The 19,409-nt window shown below is 38.9% G+C and overlaps 1 protein-coding gene across 1 annotated transcript; it reads right to left on the reverse strand.

Moving 5' to 3' along the window:
* Positions 1 to 10,952: 10,952 nt before the first annotated feature.
* Positions 10,953 to 19,196, reverse strand: LOC102235882 (GTPase IMAP family member 8-like). Its single transcript, XM_023348654.1, has 5 exons — positions 19,084 to 19,196; positions 18,318 to 19,004; positions 14,826 to 15,539; positions 12,803 to 13,462; positions 10,953 to 11,851 (listed from the first exon to the last, which is right to left on the reverse strand). The coding sequence occupies exons 1-5, from the start codon at positions 19,106 to 19,108 to the stop codon at positions 11,211 to 11,213; spliced, it is 2,727 nt and encodes a 908-aa protein (XP_023204422.1). The 5' UTR covers positions 19,109 to 19,196; the 3' UTR covers positions 10,953 to 11,210.
* Positions 19,197 to 19,409: the final 213 nt, after the last annotated feature.

The raw sequence follows: 19,409 nt of genomic DNA on the forward strand, positions 1-19,409 counted from the left end.
CAGCATCATCCTGCAGGGACAGAGAAGATGGATCGACATGTAAACAGAAAAATACTGGAGGAAAATTTGTCAGTAAGGACAGACAATCATCGTTCAGCTACAATGGAGTTAATAGAATTACATTCATGTGTTGGAATGGCTCAGTCAAAGTTCAAAGACGTAAATCTAAAATTTAAAACTGGAACGAGAGTTAAAAATGGAAAAAACTTTCCATCCAATCTGACTGGATTTGGTCCAGTGAGATGGTAGACCTCCCATCAAACTTCCCAGATTTTTTAACATGTAAAATATTTTTAAAGCTTGCAGCTCTTTGTGTTGATGCACATCTTTATATCGTCATAAAATACAATAAACTTTGTGTTTGTGACACAATCTGCCAAAGTTCAATATGCATGGAAAGCTTTGCAAGCCCCTATATGGAATAAAATATGATCTAGGAACAAAGAAGCGTGGAAGATTTGTGTCAGTATTGACTGAGAGCAAACCAGGCGGTGAAAGTAATAATATTAGCTGGATGGCAGATATTGAATCGTGAGCAAACATACATTGATCCTTTTCCTCCACCTTCACCCATGCATCCTTTATGTGCAGAGGATAATCTTCCTGTGGTCTGGATTTCCACCAATAGCTTAGTTAAATTAGATGATACTGATTACCAAACGCCTTAATTGCTTTCCAAACATACAGAATTGTGTGCATGTTTTGGTATTTCCTCATCTTGATTTGATTGTATTACAACAGGCAATAACATGCAGGGGTAATAGAGGTGAGTGGGCATCTTTAAGTGCTGTTTGTTAGGTGTGTAGTCACCTTGTGTTTCCTTCCCATCATGCTTTCTGTCTCACTGGCGCTGATCAAAGACCATAACCGGTCATGTTCACCCAACCGGGGTACATGGTTGGCCTCCAATGTCCTGGAAATCCTCAACACAGACGCTAAATAAACATTAGTGTGTGTGTGTCTTCCAGAATGTGTGTTTACCTAGGAGTCTGCGTAATAAACTGGATATGTCAATTGAACATAATTCTTGGCTCTAAACTTGAAATCTGTATGCGTTCGCCTGGTTTTTATTCGCTATTTCTTTCCCTCTATTATCCCATTTTGCAGGCGGCGCCTTCTCATCCGTCTTTACCCAGCATGCACCTCAATAACCTCTTTACATCGCTTTATGTTGTTGTCATTCATGCAGGTCTCTCCTCTCAGGCGTTCATTTTCCTCGCCAGGAAAAGTACGTCTGGCCGGAGTGTCAAATAGCTGCTGACAATAAAAGTCAGTCATCCACATATGATGGTGATGACTGTATCAGAGCCGCTCGTTATTGATGGATCCTGTCATGTGCAAAATAACCCGTCTCATGGCGTTAAGTTGTTGAAATGGATCAGCTCTTAACCACTTAGAAAATGGTTCCCAAAGTTTTCAGTCACAACATGAAAAGCTCATAAAATAATTTCCACCTGACCGAGTTTAAGTTCGACTCCTACTGTTGCACAAAAATTCAACCACCAGCTTTTTATAAAATAACAAATGTTATAGAAAAGCTTCTTCAAAGATTTAGCTTTCAAACGCTAAATCCATTCATTAATGGAAAAACGTTATTCAGACTAAACTGGACCTCTGTGAGAAAAAGGAAACTCCCTCAACTCGTCTTTTGAGAGTCGTTTTATTTTCAGCTTTAGAGTTTTCAAGAATAAACAGCTTATTTATGGCATCTCAAGTCCAGTCTTTGTATAGGCCGTTCCAAAACCTTCACTCCATTCTTTTTTTTTTTTCTTTTTACAAAACTTGTTACTTTTATGAATATATTCCAAAAAAGATCAGGTTTTTGGAAGTAGATTGGTTTTAAGTGCATGTGTGATCAATCTTTGAGTAATTTTTGATCTGCAACGTGTTTGGCCTCAGAACGGTCCCATGAATATAATTTTTGGCCCAGTTTTTGTTTTTAATGACCTTAATTGTGACCAGTGAGATCTGCAGTGCTTCAAGTGTTGTGCTTTTTTTGTCACATCCTTGATGAATGTTTTGTTAAATGTTTCTGCTTCTTAAAAGTGATAAAGAAATTGATTTATAATGTTTTCCAACCCAAAACATGTTAACTGCCTCTCCTGATTTCACGTAATTAGTCATTTCCTCCTGCTCTCCCTCAGCTGCTCAGCTTTCCTCTGATTAGACTCACCTGGTCTTAATGTCGTTCTCTACTCCTCACTATTTAAGCTTCCTGGTTTCCATTGTTTCTGCTTTTATTCTGTTATGCTGTCCTGTTTGCTCATATTCTACTTTCACTCACCATGTTGCTCTGTACTTCCTGTCTCACCAAATTATTTGTATTTTCTTGCATACAAATAGTTTCTATTTTGGGATGAACGTACAAGGTTTTGTTTTTTGTTTTGCTTTGTATGTGTTTCATCAAAAAGCATTTTATATGCTAATGTTTTATGCCGTCCCCTAAACATTCAGGTTTAATTAATCCATGTGTCTAAAAACTTAATAGATTTTATGGCATCACAAAGATTTATTTCAAAAGGTTTGAATTAAATTCACACTATTGTTGAAATTGAAAGTTATCTTAAGTTATTAGGATACATTTTCTGGAAATGAAAATGTGATTTTTATAATATTTGTGACCATAAAAAGCAATAATTGCCAGTAAGCATGACATAAATTGAAACTTCAGATCCACTTCTTAATGCTGTATAAGAAAGATCTTGATTTAAAACGTGGTTTGAAGAAATTACCTGGGTTTCTATCACAAACTTTAATATTTTACTAAAGTAAAATAAAAAATAAAAAATTTCACAATTGTGGCGTTTTTAAAAAAAAAAAAAAAAGCAATTAAAATCATAGATGAATAAGATTGATCAGTTAATAAGTTGTTTAAAAAAAAACATGGCACCATCATCCTCCTACCACTTCCTGTCATCTTCTTCCTCATTTCTGCCAGTGGTAACATCCAGTTGTTGATCACATGACTCGTGATGCAGTTTGGCAAAATACACAAAAAATACCTCTCCTTGTGGCAAAACTTTATTTATTTTTTAAAATAATTACCATGTTTTCATTTAGCAAATGTATTTTCTAAATGTCAAATTGCTCAACTTTAATTTTAATGAAACTTCAACTTAAAATAAACAATCTTATTTAAGCGCTGCTGGACGACTGCAGTGATAAAATGCTTCAACAGCGCTTCACCTAAATGTGTGAAGGTGAAATCGACTTCAGGGTCAGAGGTCAGCAGGCCTCTGTTGAGAGGAGACAGGAGACTCTTCCTCTGCTATGCTCTTCTGACACAAATGGCATCTAAATTTCTAGCACACAACTGTGTTGCTTTTCCTCTTTAGATGCCTCCAGTTGTGAGGTTAATGGTTTAACGAGGGAGACCTTCTGAGAAACAGACTTATTTCCAGAATGGAGCTGGAATTTAGGCCACTGGTGTGTAGTCACTTCCCCTAATTGCTTCCTGAACTTTGCCCCTGAGGTTTACTCTGCCCCATCATGTCCTGATGAGGCACAATGACAGACATGGATGGAAAATGAAAGACTTGATGTGTGTGTGTGTGTGTGTGTGCGTGTGTGTGTGTGTGTGTGTGTGTGTGTGTGTGTGTGTGTGTGTGTGTGTGTGTGTGTGTGTGTGTGTGTGTGTGTGTGTGTGTGCGTGCGTGCGTGCGTGTGCGTGTGTGTGTGTGTGTGTGATTGTTTTGGACTGAACCAGCTGGTAGCAAAGCCAAATGTACCTCATTTACTTTTGACCTCCACTCCTCCATCACTCCCTCAGAAGCAAGGCCACCCCTGAACCGTTTCCCTGAAATTATCCCCACAGGCAAACTGTCGTGTCGTAATGGCATCTCAACGAGGCCAAAAGTTCCCACATTGATTTCCTGGATTTCCCAATTCTTGGGAATCGGGGATGAGGATGTAATACTTCTGAGAACAGAAGCTTAACCAGATTTTCACTCATCAAAGAATCTTTTCTCCCTAAAATTGTGATATAGAAATCTGTCGGCACATTTTTGCTCTGCAAGCATAGAATTTAATTTATTAAAATTATTAATTCTGGCTTCGACGTACACACAAACTGAATCACACTTTGTTTTCAGAAGAGGTGAAAATTTATTACTGATTAGATTTTTACAAATCTATCTCAATGCAGCGATTAGAATCCCCTACATGAATTTCTGGGGGAATTTGTTTTGCCATAATTTGAGAGCACACATTTTCAGTTTGAAAGCAGGATTTCATGTCTTTCTCCTCAAAACTTGTAATGATTGTACTCAAAACTTCTCTTCTCTTTCAAATATTGACTGTGCTTTCTCAAACTTTTCTGACAAACTGAAGGCCCGGGTGCCAAATGCGGCCCGCCGTAGCTTTTTATGTGGCCCTTTAGACTCCCAATTACATCAATAAGTCCCTCTTCAGATTTCCGCATTTGTTTATGATTTTTGCTGCACATATTTCTTAAAAATGGCCGAAAACATTGGTCAGCCTTACTTGATGTCAAGTTATAGTCCGTGATCGATGCGGCGATTGATAAAAAGTCACAGTTGGCATCATACATTAGCGCAAATATCATAACAATTCTTTTCAAATATCTCTAAATTAACACCAAAAATATAATTAAAAAATCCTTAGTGGACTGAAAAAATGTTCACTATTATTTAATTTTAAAAAACAGCTATTCGTTGATATTTTGGCAGTTTAGTGGGTTTTATCAATGCATTCTAGCACAACCGGCCCTTTAAGAACATTCAGATTTTTGATCTGGCCCAAAATGGAAATGAGTTTGGCACCACAGAGAGAAGAACACAACCAGAAGAATTGGCTGACCAGATCAGGTTTTTTATTTATTCTTTCTTGAACTGCATCTGCAAAAAGAAAATGAAATTTCTTTTTGTGGAACCATGACATAATTTCCTCAGACTGAACTTCAAAGTCAAAGGCGATCATAAAACCGAGGGCGTTTTTATGGGCTGCATATGGTAAGATGCACGGTCAACACTTTTCCCCTGATATCATCCAGGAGATTCCAGCTTGGGATTTCTTTTCAGTAGATTTAAATCCTTTATCCTCTGCTTTTTCCTCTATCCCTGCACATCTTTCTCCCCAGATTTTCTTTCCCACCTGGAAAAACAGAAGGCAGTGAAACCAGATACAGGCCAGGAAGTGGGTGCTTGCAGGTCGGTGTGCTGTCCTGCTAATAGAGATGGATGTGGGCTAAGAATTGTCTCCAGGACAGCCTGAACGGCGCAACACAGAGGCAGAGAGGGGAGATCCATTTCTCCCTCTCCTCCCCGTCTTTTACAGCCGTCCTGTAACGAGCGGGCGGGGCGGAGACCTCACGATTTGATTTGAGGAGACCGCGAGATGGAGCCCTGCAGAGAGAATGGAGTGGTGAGGAGAGAAGGAGGGGAGAGTGGAGGAATGACATGCTGACATTAGAGGAAGATGGATGATAAGAGAGGAGGGAGAGAGAACTGAGGGATCCAAAGAGGCATAATGCAAAAGGAAAACACAGAGATGGAGAAAGATAGCGAGCATAACTGCAGACAAGCAACTTGTTTATGTTTTAGTGCATTCTTTAAATGTCAACGTCATTTAAATGTTTCCGAAGTTTGTTTTTTGTCAAAGCCTTCTGGATGTTTTGATGTGACAAAAACAAAACTGTTGCCGTAATAAAATAAGATCTTTTTATGTTTATTTGATTACATACATTTTTCCAGAAGAGGTAAAAATGCCATCTTATTTCAAGCTCAAGTAGACGGCATGGTACAGTTACAATCATTCATATCTCTTTAACCTGAAATACTGGTCACATTATCAGATTAATGACATACCTGACCAGAAACATTGGCCAGGAATAGTAAATCTGCACACTTGACTAATCCTGACACAAAGAAATATCAGTTTCTGAACATGGTTTTACTTTTTCCTTCTGAATCCCAGTGCAAACGAAAACAATCATGGAGTATTTTTGAGAAAAATATCCACAAGACAGAATGCAGCGCCACATAAAATGGTGTAGTAGTTATGCCGGGCCTTTAGGTGGCACTGTACAACTGCCAGAGAACAATACAAAACACAAAATGTTGCCACGTGGGAGAGACGTGGAACTAAAACGACTGCATCCATATAACTGCACAATTTAACATTTCAAAAATAAATGTAATACAAATGCCAATTTTTGAAAAATTCAAGTTTTTGAGAAAGATTTGATGCTAGCAGCATGAGGTGGTTTTGTTGTTTGTTTATTTTTTGCAATACTGCAATGGAAACACTTTTATTTTTCCATCACATGATGAGGAACTGGATGTGGCGCAAACCACATTTTTATGGTGGTTTGCGCCAGAAGAAGACGACGACTGGAAGTAGTTGGAGGATTGTGATGGGCAAACCTATTCAAGTGTAAATTTCTCAATTGGAAGCAAATGCGAAATTGTTTTGTTTTGTTTTCTTCTCTACATTTGCAGAATGTTGACAAAAGGTTTGTAGTTACTGAAATGTTTCAAAAAAAATGTCTGGTCTCCCAAGACGAGACACAATCTTACAACAATCAGTGAAAAGACCAGAATCCAAACACAACAACGCTGAGGTTGTGTGTGGATTCACAACCTCAAGGAGAAAAAACTTATTTTATTTCTTCCTGTTGGTAGATTCACATCCCTCTCTGTCTGCCTGAACAGGAATGAGTCACATCACAATCACCAAGAGAAATCTTGTCTCCAGTAAATCATCTTTGTTTGCTTCCAGTGTCTCATCCTTGATGTTGTTTTGATGCCTTTTACTAATATTATGTCTAGTATTACGTTAATGAAGATAATGATGAAAAACACATTATTTACTGCCTTGACTTCAGCTGCTTTATATGTGCAGGAGTAAAAAAACAAAAACACATCAGACGCAATAAATCAGCTAATTAAACTGTCCCCTGACTCTTACTGCTGCCTTAAATGCGCATTGAAGGCAACGCGGCCTTGAGAGCAGTGGACTGCTTCCTTTGCTAGACTCCTTTTATAGATAGAGTTGGAGAGTGGTTCTGTGTGTGACACACTTGAAAGCATTCGATAAGAGGAAGGAAAACCTTAAACGAAACTGGCACACGAGTTAAAAACGCAGCTGTCCAAAACATCCTCCTGTTTTTAACCACCATCAGACTCCTGGATCTTTCTAAGGCTCTGATGCAGCGTCGTCAAACTCGTTTTCATTTTGGGTCACATTAACGTCACAAATGCTCTTAAAGGGCCGTAAATATATCAGTTAACCTAATAAACAAACGATTAGAAGTTCTTCTTAAAATTAAATCATGTATAACAAATTTTCACATCGATCAATCGCTCCAGGATTTCTTTTTTTTGTAATCATTTTGCAATAAATTGCTATTTTAAAAATATTTGCAGGAAATTTTTTTTAGGCTGCACAGTGGTGCAGTTGGTAGCACTGTTGCCTTGCAGCAAGAAGGTTCTAGGTTTGATTCCCAGCCCGGGGTCTTTCTGCACGGAGTTTGCATGTTCTCCCTGAGTATGCGTGGGTTCTCTCTGGGTACTCCGGCTTCCTCCCACAGTCCAAAAAACATGACTGTCAGGTTAATTGGTCTCTAAATTCTCCCTAGGTGTGAGTGTGTCTGTGAATGGTTGTTTGTCCTGTCTGTCTCTGTGTTGCCCTGCGTCAGACTGGCGACCTGTCCAGGGTGACCCCGCCTCTCGCCTGGATCGTTAGCTGGAGAGGCAGCAGCACCTCCCGACCCCATTAGGGACAAAGGGTGTAAGAAAATTGATGGATGGATGCAGGAAATTTGGCAAATGTGACTTTTTATTACTCGCAAATAATCGATCTACTATAACTTGACACCAAGAAGTAAAATATACTGCCACCTGCAGGTGGGAGTTGGCATCACTTTAATCCAATGTTTTTGACCGTTTTTCTGGAACATTTTCAATAAACTCACAATTTTGCAGTGGCACAAAAAATTACGCAATAAGTTGATTTTGTGTGAATTTCCAGAATTGTAGTAAAATTATTGACAAATAAAAGCCACTTTGATTTAATTAATGACCTGATATTTAAGCACACAACTGCTATCTTGAAGGTTTTATTTATGCATAAATCTGGAGTCTAGAGGGCCACATAAAAAGCTACGGCGGGCCGGATTTGGCCCCCGAGCCTTGTGTTTGACACATGTACTCAACAAGCTTCTATTGCTGTTAGAGAAAGGAAACATGAACTGCATTGTGCATTATTAACAGAATTACAGTGCCAAAAATGGCTTCAGACAACCCTTTATATGTATCGTATTTGGTATGTATGTAATTGGGGCCTGCCCATAGCAATGCATAGGGATGTAATCCCTATGCATTGCATGGCAGGCACCTATTGTTCTACACCTCAAAATAACTGCCGCTTCCTACTACCGTTAATGCGGCTCGTACCGCTGCATGCCCCCTCACAATATATATATCAAAACGTGAGGCTCAATCCCGTGAGGGAGCTATTACTTTTGTTGGCATTTCGAGTAACTGTGGCGACATAATTAACAAAAAACGAGCCAAATTTAACTCAAAACAAAAGTCTAACTGACACAAAACTGTGTCAGTTAGACTCAAAATAGACATAGAATTTAGTCTGCCTCTCTGAGCTGCTCTTTAGAACTACAATGACTGAAGGTTAGAACTACAACATGGCGGACACTGAGTGCCTACAAAAGAGGTCTGAGCTGAATGTCAGAACTACAAACATGGAGGAACTGTCAGTTACTACAGAGGAGGACTGAGCTGGCCTTTAGAACTACTTGTGTTTTGGGCTTTTTATAACTGATTTTACCCAACCATTGTTACACATGGGATTAGTGTGGCAATTTAAAATGAAGCTTACTGAAAATTTCAAAATAAAAGCCTTGAATATTTTTACATCAGATAATTGCTCTTTTTGGCTTTATGTGACTTTTTTATCCAAAGCACTGTTACACATGGGATTAGTGTGGCAATTTAAAATTAAGCTTAACAAAAATTTCAAAATAAAAGCCTTGACAATTTTTACATCAGATAATTGCTCTTTTGAGCATTATATAACTGATTTAACCCAGCAATTGTTACACATGGGATTAGTTTGGCACTTTGAAATGAAGCTTAACAAAAATTTCAAAATAAAAGCCTTGAGAAATTTTACATTACGTAATTGCTCTTGAGCATTATATAACTGAGTTAACCCAATGACTATTAGACATGGGATTAGTTTGGACCTTTGAAAGTAAGCTTAACAAAAATTTCAAAATAAAAGCCTCAACATGCCCCTGCGGTTAGTGCACCGCCTGCGGCGGTGCAATAATATTATTCTGCATTATCTTTGTCTCTGAGGTTAGGGAACTGCCTTGCGCAGCAATAAGCTATTAGCTATTTATTTTACTTTTTAGCCATGTTTAGTCTACTGAATGGAGTAATACCATTATAGAAAACATCCTAGTGATGTCCCACATGCTACTGACAGCAATCACGCTAACATTAGCATTTTTGCTAATTTTAGCTGATACACTTACTTTATCATACTGAATGGTGCAAGTCCATGTTAGTAAACATTCTTGTCATTGTATTCATATGATTGCAGCTTTCTTTAGCATTGATGCTAATTTCTAGCATCAGAACGCTGGGTCCAAACCGACGGGCACACTTTGGCAGGCCCCGGTTAAATTTCTTCAGGAATTTTCTAGTTATTTTATTCAAATTTCCAAAAAATGAGTTTTGAGTTTTCATCAGCTGTGAGCCACAATAATCAAACCTGATATAAATAAATGTTTGTGCTCCATGTGTTTAAGAATTTCACTTTATGAAGTGCAATGTCTTGATTATGCGTTATTGAAAGATTGGAAGATTAATACTTGAACACCAACTATAAAGTCTTAAAAAATGCAAACACTTTAAAAAGACTTAAATAAATACGTAATACATAGCCTGGTGGGGGCACAAATAAAGCCTGGTGGCCCGCCAGGCTTACAGTACACTGGGGTAAACCCTCATATCTAATATTTTTGCGCCATCTTGTGAGATGTAGGAAAGTACAAGTACCTTGTCGCTGTACTGAAGTACACTTTTTATGTATCTGAACTTTACTTAAGTAGATTTGATCATGGGTACATTTGACTTTTCTAAGTATCTGTACTTTCTACTCAACTACGCTCCAATAATGTGTTAAATCTACGTCACATTGCGTTATTAGTTTAAAATGACTTGTTAGAGTTAACCAGTTGAAAATGTTGTCATGAAATTAAAATATTGTTCACTACTGACACATTGTGAAGTTGAAGGAGTTGAAATAATCAGTGCCAGTTTCTTTAAGTGTCTCTAATGCCAATTTTTTCACTCAGAAACCTTTAACTTGAATGAGTTTACTAAAATCCTTTAAAGGTATATCCATTCCTCTTTCTTACTTTATTTAATGGGATTAAACTGCAGGAAATTCCTGAAATTCTGATGCACAGAACCAAAGGTCCAACAAAAACATGTATTATCTGCAGCATTGTTCATTAAAATGGCACAACACTATTGATCTATTAAAGAAAATATACATACAGAGGCACACTTACTGATATTTTACACCACTGCATTAAGAAATACAGTCAGGAAGTACTTTTACTTTCAATACTTTGAATATTCTTAAAAGCAAGTACCGTTGCTCAAGTAAAAATGTTAATGTGTTTGTTTATTTGTACTTTAACTGAAGCACAGTATTTGATACTTTCTCCACCGCTGATTTTGCGATCACATCAACCCGCTTCCTGAACAAAAAGTACTGCTGGATAACAGCGCCATCTTGTGGACAAAACATGCATTTTAAAAAAAATGTACAGCTGAAGAGCCCACTGCACTGAAAACATCCTGGTTTTTCCACCAAATATTGATTTCTGAACTCTTCCTGAGTTAAAACATTAATATTGTTGTTTCTAAATGAATATGAACTTGTTTTCTTTGCATTATTTGAGATTTTAAAGTGCTGCATCTTTTTTTATTATTTAGACCATTTCTCATTTTCTGCTAATAAATACTACATTTTCGTTTTTAAATTTGGATACATATCATCAGTAGTTCATAGAATAAAAGAACAATGTTCATTTTACTAATATGTACATCTATAACGAGTAAAATCAGAGAAATTGACCATTTTAAGTGGTCTTTTTTTTCCAGAGCTGTTTAAGGATGTACTATATTTCCATGGAGTTAAGTATAAGTTTGTGATTAATTTTCCGTTGCACTTTGGTCTCTGAGTTTTGTGTTGCACTCCAGGTTCCTCTTCACTTCTGCCAAATCCCTGCGGATCTCCTCCAGCAGCTCCAGCTTCGTCAGCTTCCTGTCGATGGAGAACAGCAGCTCCTCTCCTCCAGCATCCCTGACGGCAGCGTCCTCCACGGTGGCCGGAGGCTCGGACTCAGAGCCCTGAAACGAGCCCATGGTTTGGTCCCACACCATCTCAAAGTACGAGTCGATGAAGGACTCCAGCTCCTCCAGGCTGCTGTGGCCCCACCGGTCGATCAGAGTCTGCGGGCCGCCGGACTCACACATCCTGCGGAGAGTGCGCTCTCTCAGAGCCGGATGGCAGAGAGGATGGACGCTAACGAGGTTTTCCTCTGAGGGAAAGCTGGGCGGACTCTGATATGAAACCAGAAGCATCGTTTGCTGCGTGAGGCTGTGAGGAGAAGGGAACCTGAGAGGTAACTCTATCGCTGACCAGCTCCGCTTGAGCACAGACAGGAACACCAAGCTGCTGCGCTCTGAAAACACAAATCCAGACTGTCTTCTCGCTCTTCTTGCTGGGAAAGCCACAACCTGCGTTGGGTTTAACTCCTCTGGATGAGACGAGGAAGATCCAGATTCAGCCGCTGGAAAATAAAAATCGTAAAATACGATGTGATTTCAGGAGTTCAACATGCTGTCACGAGAAATGAATCTGATTTTCTCTCCTTTACAGAAGCAGCTGTTACATTTTATTCTCTTAACTTGATTTGGTTTAAATATACTTCAGGTTTTCTTTCTGTGTAAATCATCTGCATAGATCAGTGTGTCACTGAATTGTTCAAGAAACATTACAGTAACATTTAATTTCCCTTTGGATCAATAAATTATTATTTAATTTGAATTAATCGAAAACTTTATCCACTTATTTGTCCACTGTTTTTTTTTTTTTCAGGTTACTTCAAAATGTATTTACTGAACCTGTTACATCAACAGCCTGTTATTCTGCATAGTCTTTGTCCCTGAATCTCCAGAATATTAATAAATTTTATTTCCTCAAGATGTTATAAAAAGAGATTCTTCAGAAAGCATGCCAATAGGATATTTTTGGTAAAAGATTCAAAACCTGAAACCTATAAAAGTTACATTTTCCTAATAGGAAAGGAGCAACAATATTTGAAAATAGATTTTTCTACTATTAAAATCTTTATTTTAAGATTCCCACAAATTAGATTGTGTTTGTAAAAATCAAGCTTAATTTATCTAAAAAAAAGTTTAGCTTAAATGGATAATTTGTTCTACAGATATCCTCAATTCAATTCAGATTAAAGTTTTATTTTCTACACGTCTCACAGTTGATTGTACCTAGCTATCAGAAAAACACTATTTTAATTTCCACATATCTTTAATAGCTAAAATATATGTTTCTCTCATTACTTCTTATTTTTTTTAAATCAGGAGTCTATTTCAGACAAGATATCTAAAATATCTTTATAGTCAGTCATGCCTACATGATTTCGTCCCCCTGCTATTTAAGGAGGGAACCCAGATAACTGAATATATTTTTCTGTGTGGAGAAAATCAAAAGTTTTACTCACAGTCAAGAGACAGTCGGTTTCTTCTCCTCATCTGGTTCGTTAGATTCCTCCTGCGCAGCATCACATTATTCTGCTGTTCCTCTGCAGAACTGACCCGTCTCCACAGTCGGTCGTCTTTATAAACGTCGGCCTGCCTCTCTGCGGCCAGCATCTCCTCCACCAGCTGGATGAGTTCGGTGACCTGCGCTGCGTCTCCCTGGTTCTTATTGTCCAGGACGTGGTACCTGTTCCCGCAGCGCTCCACCAGCCTCCTCAGCGGCTCTCCTTCGCTCTCGATGCGTTGCTCCACGCTCGTGTCTCCCAGCCAGTCGCCGTGGCTGAACAGCACCACGGTTCTGCTCCAGAGCTGGCTTCCCCCAGCATCCAGCTGTTCCTCAATGGCTTCCCGGTGGAGAGCCGTGAACGAGGAGCTCACGTTGACGACCAACAGGACGGCCGAAGGAGTCCGCAGCACCTCTGAGGTTACGGGGAAACGTCCTGGAGTGTCCAGCACAGAGACGGTCTTTCCTTCGATTCTGCACTGGTTTTCACAGCAGGAGACAGTTTGGGTGTTTGTGGGAAAGTCGTGTCTGTTGAGGATTGTGTTTCCACATGAGCTCTTTCCTCCTTTCCTGCCACCAACTAGAATCATCCTCAGCTCTCGCAGAGGGGCAGCATTCTCTGTCAATGTAAAGTTTTGTATTAAATCAAAACATTTCAACAATAAAGCACTAAATATATACCAGATGTAAAATCTGACTTTTTTTCTCACAATTCTGACTTTAATATCAAAATTCTGATTTTAATCTCAAAATTCTGATTTTAATCTCAAAATTCTGACTTTTTTTTAAAAAAAATTTTCAAAGGCAACTCTTTCAGTCTTGATTTAACGGTACTCTGTGTTTTGGCTGTTTTTCAGTTTTCTGGAAGTTTGTTCCAGTCAGAATTCTGGGATTATTGTCATAACTGTCAGGGGGTGGAAAAAAAAAATCTGAAATCTGAAAAAAAGTCATAATTATGTGATAAAAGTCAGAATTTTGAGTTTAACCCTCCTGTTATGTTCCGGGTCAAATTGACCCGTTTTAAAATTTACAAATTAAAAAAAAAAAATAGAAGCATTTTTTTTTGCATGAAACGTTTTCTATTTGTCTTAATAGGTGCACTCTAGACATAAGTTGAAAATTTATTCATTTTACACATTTGTACCAAACCTTAGGTCTACTTTTTACATCGATACTGTTCGGGTCAATTTGACCCGGCAGTCAGGTTAAAGTGCAAAAAAAGATTTTAAAATGTCCAATTCTATATGTTTCCTTGCAGTTATGAACCATATTTCACCACACACACACTCACACACAAACACACGCAACCACACACACACACAAGCCCACTTTCTCACTATTCTCTTTACTTCGCTAGGAAACTGCGAGAAAGCAGGTGTTCACACAACCTTTGACGGGAATCTTTTCTGTTCCTGTGGACAAACTCCACCCACTCTGAGTGACACTCAGCAGAAGTGGAGAAAAACATAAATACTCTCTGCATGACTCATTTATCTTGATTTTAATCAGCGGGTCAATTTGACCCAGAACAGTATGTGTGTCTCAAGTTCAATTATAAAGATCACCCTTTGGTAAAAAAAAAAAGTATAATATAAAATAATTTACCAAAGGTCAACTTCAAGGAAATTATTGTTTTTTTGTGTCTAGGTTTTTTTCAGTGGACATTAAAAATCTAAATTCCATTTTTTATGTCCAAATGAGTAAATGAGCAGGTTGTCGTCATTGATCCTTAATTTCTGAGAAATAATAAAACATCATTGCACAAATATTGATTGAAATGGTTAGTATTGGAGTTAATAATCAGATACAAAAATGTTTTGGAGGAATTTTTTGGTTTCTGACACTATTGCATGATTAAACACTCCCTGGGTCAAATTGACCCACGAACATTTTTGCTGTACCCTAGAAACGAACATAACAGGAGGGTTAAAGTAAAAAACGTCAGAATTATTTGTATTTTAATCCTCTCTTCTATAACTCACCCAGCTCAGACTTTGCCTCCAGTCTTTGTTTCTCCTTCCTCCTCAGCCGGTCGGTGGCTCTCTCTCCCTCTTCTTTCATCCACCTCTTCATTTCTTCCAACTCTCTCCTCTCTATTTCGTAATGCCAGCTTCCGTCGCAGCCGCACGTCATCACTTCCTCAATCTTCCTGATCAGTTCTCTGACTTGGAATCCATCTCCTTTGGTTTTACTGTTCAGAACGTGGTACCGGTTGGAGCATTTCTCAACCAGCCACCGCAGAGGCTCTCCCTCGCTCTCGATTAACTTCTCGGTGGTGGTGTCGGCCAGCCAGTCCCCGAAGGTGAACAGCAGGATGGTGCGAGCCCAGATCCACTCGCTGATGAGCTCCAGGTGTTCTTGCGCCGCTCTCCTGTAGGTCTCCGTGAAGGCTCGGTCCAGTCGGATCGCCAGCAGAAAGACGTGAGGCCCCGGAGGACACAGAGACGAGCTGAGCACCATCTCCCTCCGGTCGAAGAGGGCAGTCTCGTTGCAGAAGTAGTTCATCCACCAGCCCGGTGTGTCCACGGCGGTCACCTGTCTGCCAAACACCACAGCGTCTCCAACCGAACACTGAGCAGTTCTGCAGAGTCTTCTGCTGTTTTCTCTCCCCAGGATGGTGTTCAGAGCTGAAGTCTTTCCTGAACCCTTCGCTCCGAGCAGCACAAGGCGGATGGTAGTGACTGGCCTTAACTTCTCTACAAGCACAAAGAGAGCAGAGGGATGACTTTAGACTTCTTTGCTTTAAAGGTCGGGATAAGTCTATGGGCTCTGCAAAACATTCTCAGGTTCTGTCTGTTTCGAGCTCCTGTTTTTGGGCCTCTGTCACTTTAAATCCACATAAGCTGCTTCTGGCCACTCAAAATTCGCACTCGCATGTGAAAATGGCTGCAAACGGATGTGCAATTAAAACCATACATCTTTGAAAAGCAAAAGTAGAGCCTCCTGCACAACCAACAAGAATGCAACAAGTTGTTTCTGGATTGTAAGTCAACAAATCACTTGTCTTTTCCAGCAGCCATTATGCGGTGCATACAAGCAGTAAAACCAGCTGGTCAAACAGGCTGGGTTGCTAGGTAACGGGACAGTGTCTGTGGATTGTGACTCAACAATTGGGAGGATTTTGAAACAGCTTGTTTTTCAGACACCAAAAAAGATTAACTTACTGCCAAAAACTGGTGTTGTGTTTTATTGTTAACACTCTGTTTTTATAAGCAGTTGAGACCCAGATGGAAGTACAAAAACATAAACAAAGTTTTACTTTATAGGTTCCCTTTAAGTCAGGGTTACAGGAATAGTTAGTCATTTTAAAATATTTGCTTTGTTCAAAGCAACTTGACTATAAATGGTGTTCTTACATTTGTAATTATAGCATATCCTTAGTGATTTCAAAATGCAAATTGACTAATACATGTATTTAGGATGTTGAAAAATCAAAATATAGAAGTTGATACATAAAAGCTGCACTGTTGAGTTTTAGGCTATATTTTTAGGTTGTCTATTTTGAATATTTTGCTGAATGTGTCGGAGCAAAAACTGTCATATGACACTCTGCCAAGCTAAACTATACCCAATAAATGTTCAGTAGAGGACATTTAAGTTTCAATTTCAATTGTGTAAACTTAGCATTGGAGTATTCGGTGTTTTTTTAATTATATAAACTTATAATTTCAAATGTATTGACAGCTTTAGCTTGTAAATACCAGATAGAGCCATAATTAGTGGTAATAAAAATAGGCCTAAGGTGCGTTACCACCGACAGCCACTAGGGCAGTAAACACATTTCTGAATGAAACTACTTTAAAAAAACACACACACACAACCTTCTGTTTTACAAAATGTTAATATATATTTTTCCACACCTTGGATGATGTGGTTCACTATTCTGGACGTAGCTTTGGGTCCATTAGGTTTTAAAACATAAACTATAACCTTCAAACTTCTTGATGACACCAGTAAAGCTCTTCCCACAGTCACAGTGTAACATTAAGGCAACGATGTCTGAGTGTTTTCTTAAAGATTTGCACAGTGATAAAGCGTACAGAATAAACACTGTTAAACTTTAAAGATCTTCACAATACAGATGTCATGTAAAAAAGATGAGAGGACACTTATGGATTTGTCTCTGAAAGTAATTTATCAGGCAAATGTAACCAATCTTGGCTCCTATCGACTTTCTAATCTTGGGTCTTAAGCTGCAGGCTACAAATCAACTTGTATATTTTTCTGAGCATATAAAAAGAAAACGTCTGAAGAACTTGGGGTTTGCAGTAATCGAGTTGTGGTGTGGGGTTTGGCTCAGCATATTTACAACATGTCCTCTTCTGCACTCCTAGATTTCTCAGATAAAACATTTACATAATAACCACATTTCTCTGTTTCCCACAGGTTTGAGGCTAAAAGCTGCTTTTTTCCTGTTCATGCATGAGGAAGTTTTGTTTTCCCTCTTTAAATAGGTTTCATGTGCTGCTGCAGTGAAGATAAGCTGAGGAAACGTCTGAATGCAAAACAGAAAGAAAAGAATCAGATTCATATCCAGCAGAAAAGCAATAAAAAAAAAAACGCTGCTGTGTTTATTTTGGAGCTGCAGAGGATGAACTGAGACAGAACAAAATTTTCTCACATATAAAGCAGGAAAAAATACAGGTGTGACTGCACACTGTAAAACATTTCAAATTGGTTTAACTTGACAATGAAAGTCCACCTTGAAAATGCAATTAAAGTCGACAAGAAAACGGTTTTAGTTTTAACTCGGGAATTAAAGTTGTCAAGAGAAAACTTGTCTAAACATTGTTTTTCAAGTTATTTAATTTGGAATTGTGAGTTTTAACTTAATGCTGCAGTTAAAACCAAATAACTATTTCACAATATACAAGAAAAAAAACTGCCTTCACCCAGTTAAAGAGCCAGATTTCTCTGTTATTTTTACTCACAATAATTGAGTAAAGAATAATACTAATAGAGTAATAATATTCAATTAGTATTAATATAATATTATTAATTTAATACATTTATTATTAAATAAATTAAATTATAAATGTATTTAATAATAAATGAATGTATTAAATCTAATAAATGTATTATTAAATGCATTATTTAATTAAAAACCTAATAAAACACAAGAGTCAGATCAATGTAATGCACTTCCTTCTCAGGATACAAAAACATGTCGCTAAGCATTCTGGGAAATAGTTCCCACTCCTCTCTTTTTCTTCTTTCAGTTTTTTTTAAGTGCTAACCTAAAAACTCTAGTTTATTCAACTCTAATAAAAAGTTAACACAACTCACTGCTGTAAGTTTATCTTTCACAAACTCACACAAAATCTAAAACTCGCTAAATTTATTTGACTCAAAGAGTAGAAGATAGCAGAAACAACTAAATGCAGCTCAAATGTTTTACAGTGAGCTGCATGACGTTGTAAGAAATAAAAAGTGGAGCTGAATTTCAACGAATTTTTAAGCTTTGTGGGACTCACCCCTCAGGAGAGATCGTTGACGTTTCATTCTTAAAAACCTCAGCTGAGCCCTCTCAGCTGCTCCTCTCTTCTCCTCCGCAGTTTTCTGCAAAACATTTCCCTGCATCTCGAACACTCTGCCTCCATTTTCTGCAGCGAGTTTCTGTACCTTCACCAGCAGCTCTGCTATGTCCGCGTCGTCGTTCAGGACGACGCTGTGACACCTCTGGCCGCACTTCTCAGCCAGCCAGCGCAGGGCCTCGCCGCCTCTTTCCACACACTCTTCTGCGTGTGTGTGCTGAAACCTGTAAGCGAAGGTGAAGATGACGATGCAGTGACCCCACGCCCCTTCGCCCAGCAGGGTCACATGCTCCTCCACGGCTCTCCGGCGCCTCTCTGAGAAGACTGAGCTCGCCTTCACTGTGATCAGAAACGCGTGAGGGCCCGGTGAGCACAAGGAGACGCTGGTTATGATCTCCCTCTTCACAAGGTTGGAAGTGTCCTGAGCGCTGGAGTCGCACCACCAGCCGGGAGTGTCCACCACCGTGAGCCAGAGCCCGGACACCGCTCCCAGCCTCCGAGAAGAAGAAGTCCGCTCCTTGGTTACAAACTCCTCTTTCCCAAGAATCAGGTTCCCCAGGAAGTTCTTCCCACAGTTCCTTCCTCCAAGAAGGACAATCTGTAACTGTGACGCTCCCAGGGAGTCCCCTGGCAAAGCAAAACAACAAAATCAATCATCAGAAAGCTCTCAGAAAACCGAGAACAAATAGAAAGTAAATAAACTTACATATTGGAAGCTTGCTTTTTGCCATCTCAGACTTGTTCAATTTAAAAACAGTCACACATTTTTATGTTGCGTTTGTATTTCCAGGTTCGGCATCTGGAAAGCAAAGTCTGCTACTGAAGGAGTGACAACAAAAGGTTGGGTTTTTCTTGGATTTTATGAGTCCGAAGGTCATCTGTAATGAGTAATCAGCTGCACCTCCCTGTAGGCAGACAAGGCTGAAGAGAAATACGTACCTTAAAGAGGCTGAGAAGTGAGAAATGTGTTTTTATTAAAATATTGCAGGACAGTAAAATACTTTTTTGTTGCTTTTAAGTGCTCTTTATCCG

This window comes from Xiphophorus maculatus, chromosome 16 (genome assembly GCF_002775205.1).
Source record: "Xiphophorus maculatus strain JP 163 A chromosome 16, X_maculatus-5.0-male, whole genome shotgun sequence".
NCBI lineage: Eukaryota > Metazoa > Chordata > Actinopteri > Cyprinodontiformes > Poeciliidae > Xiphophorus > Xiphophorus maculatus.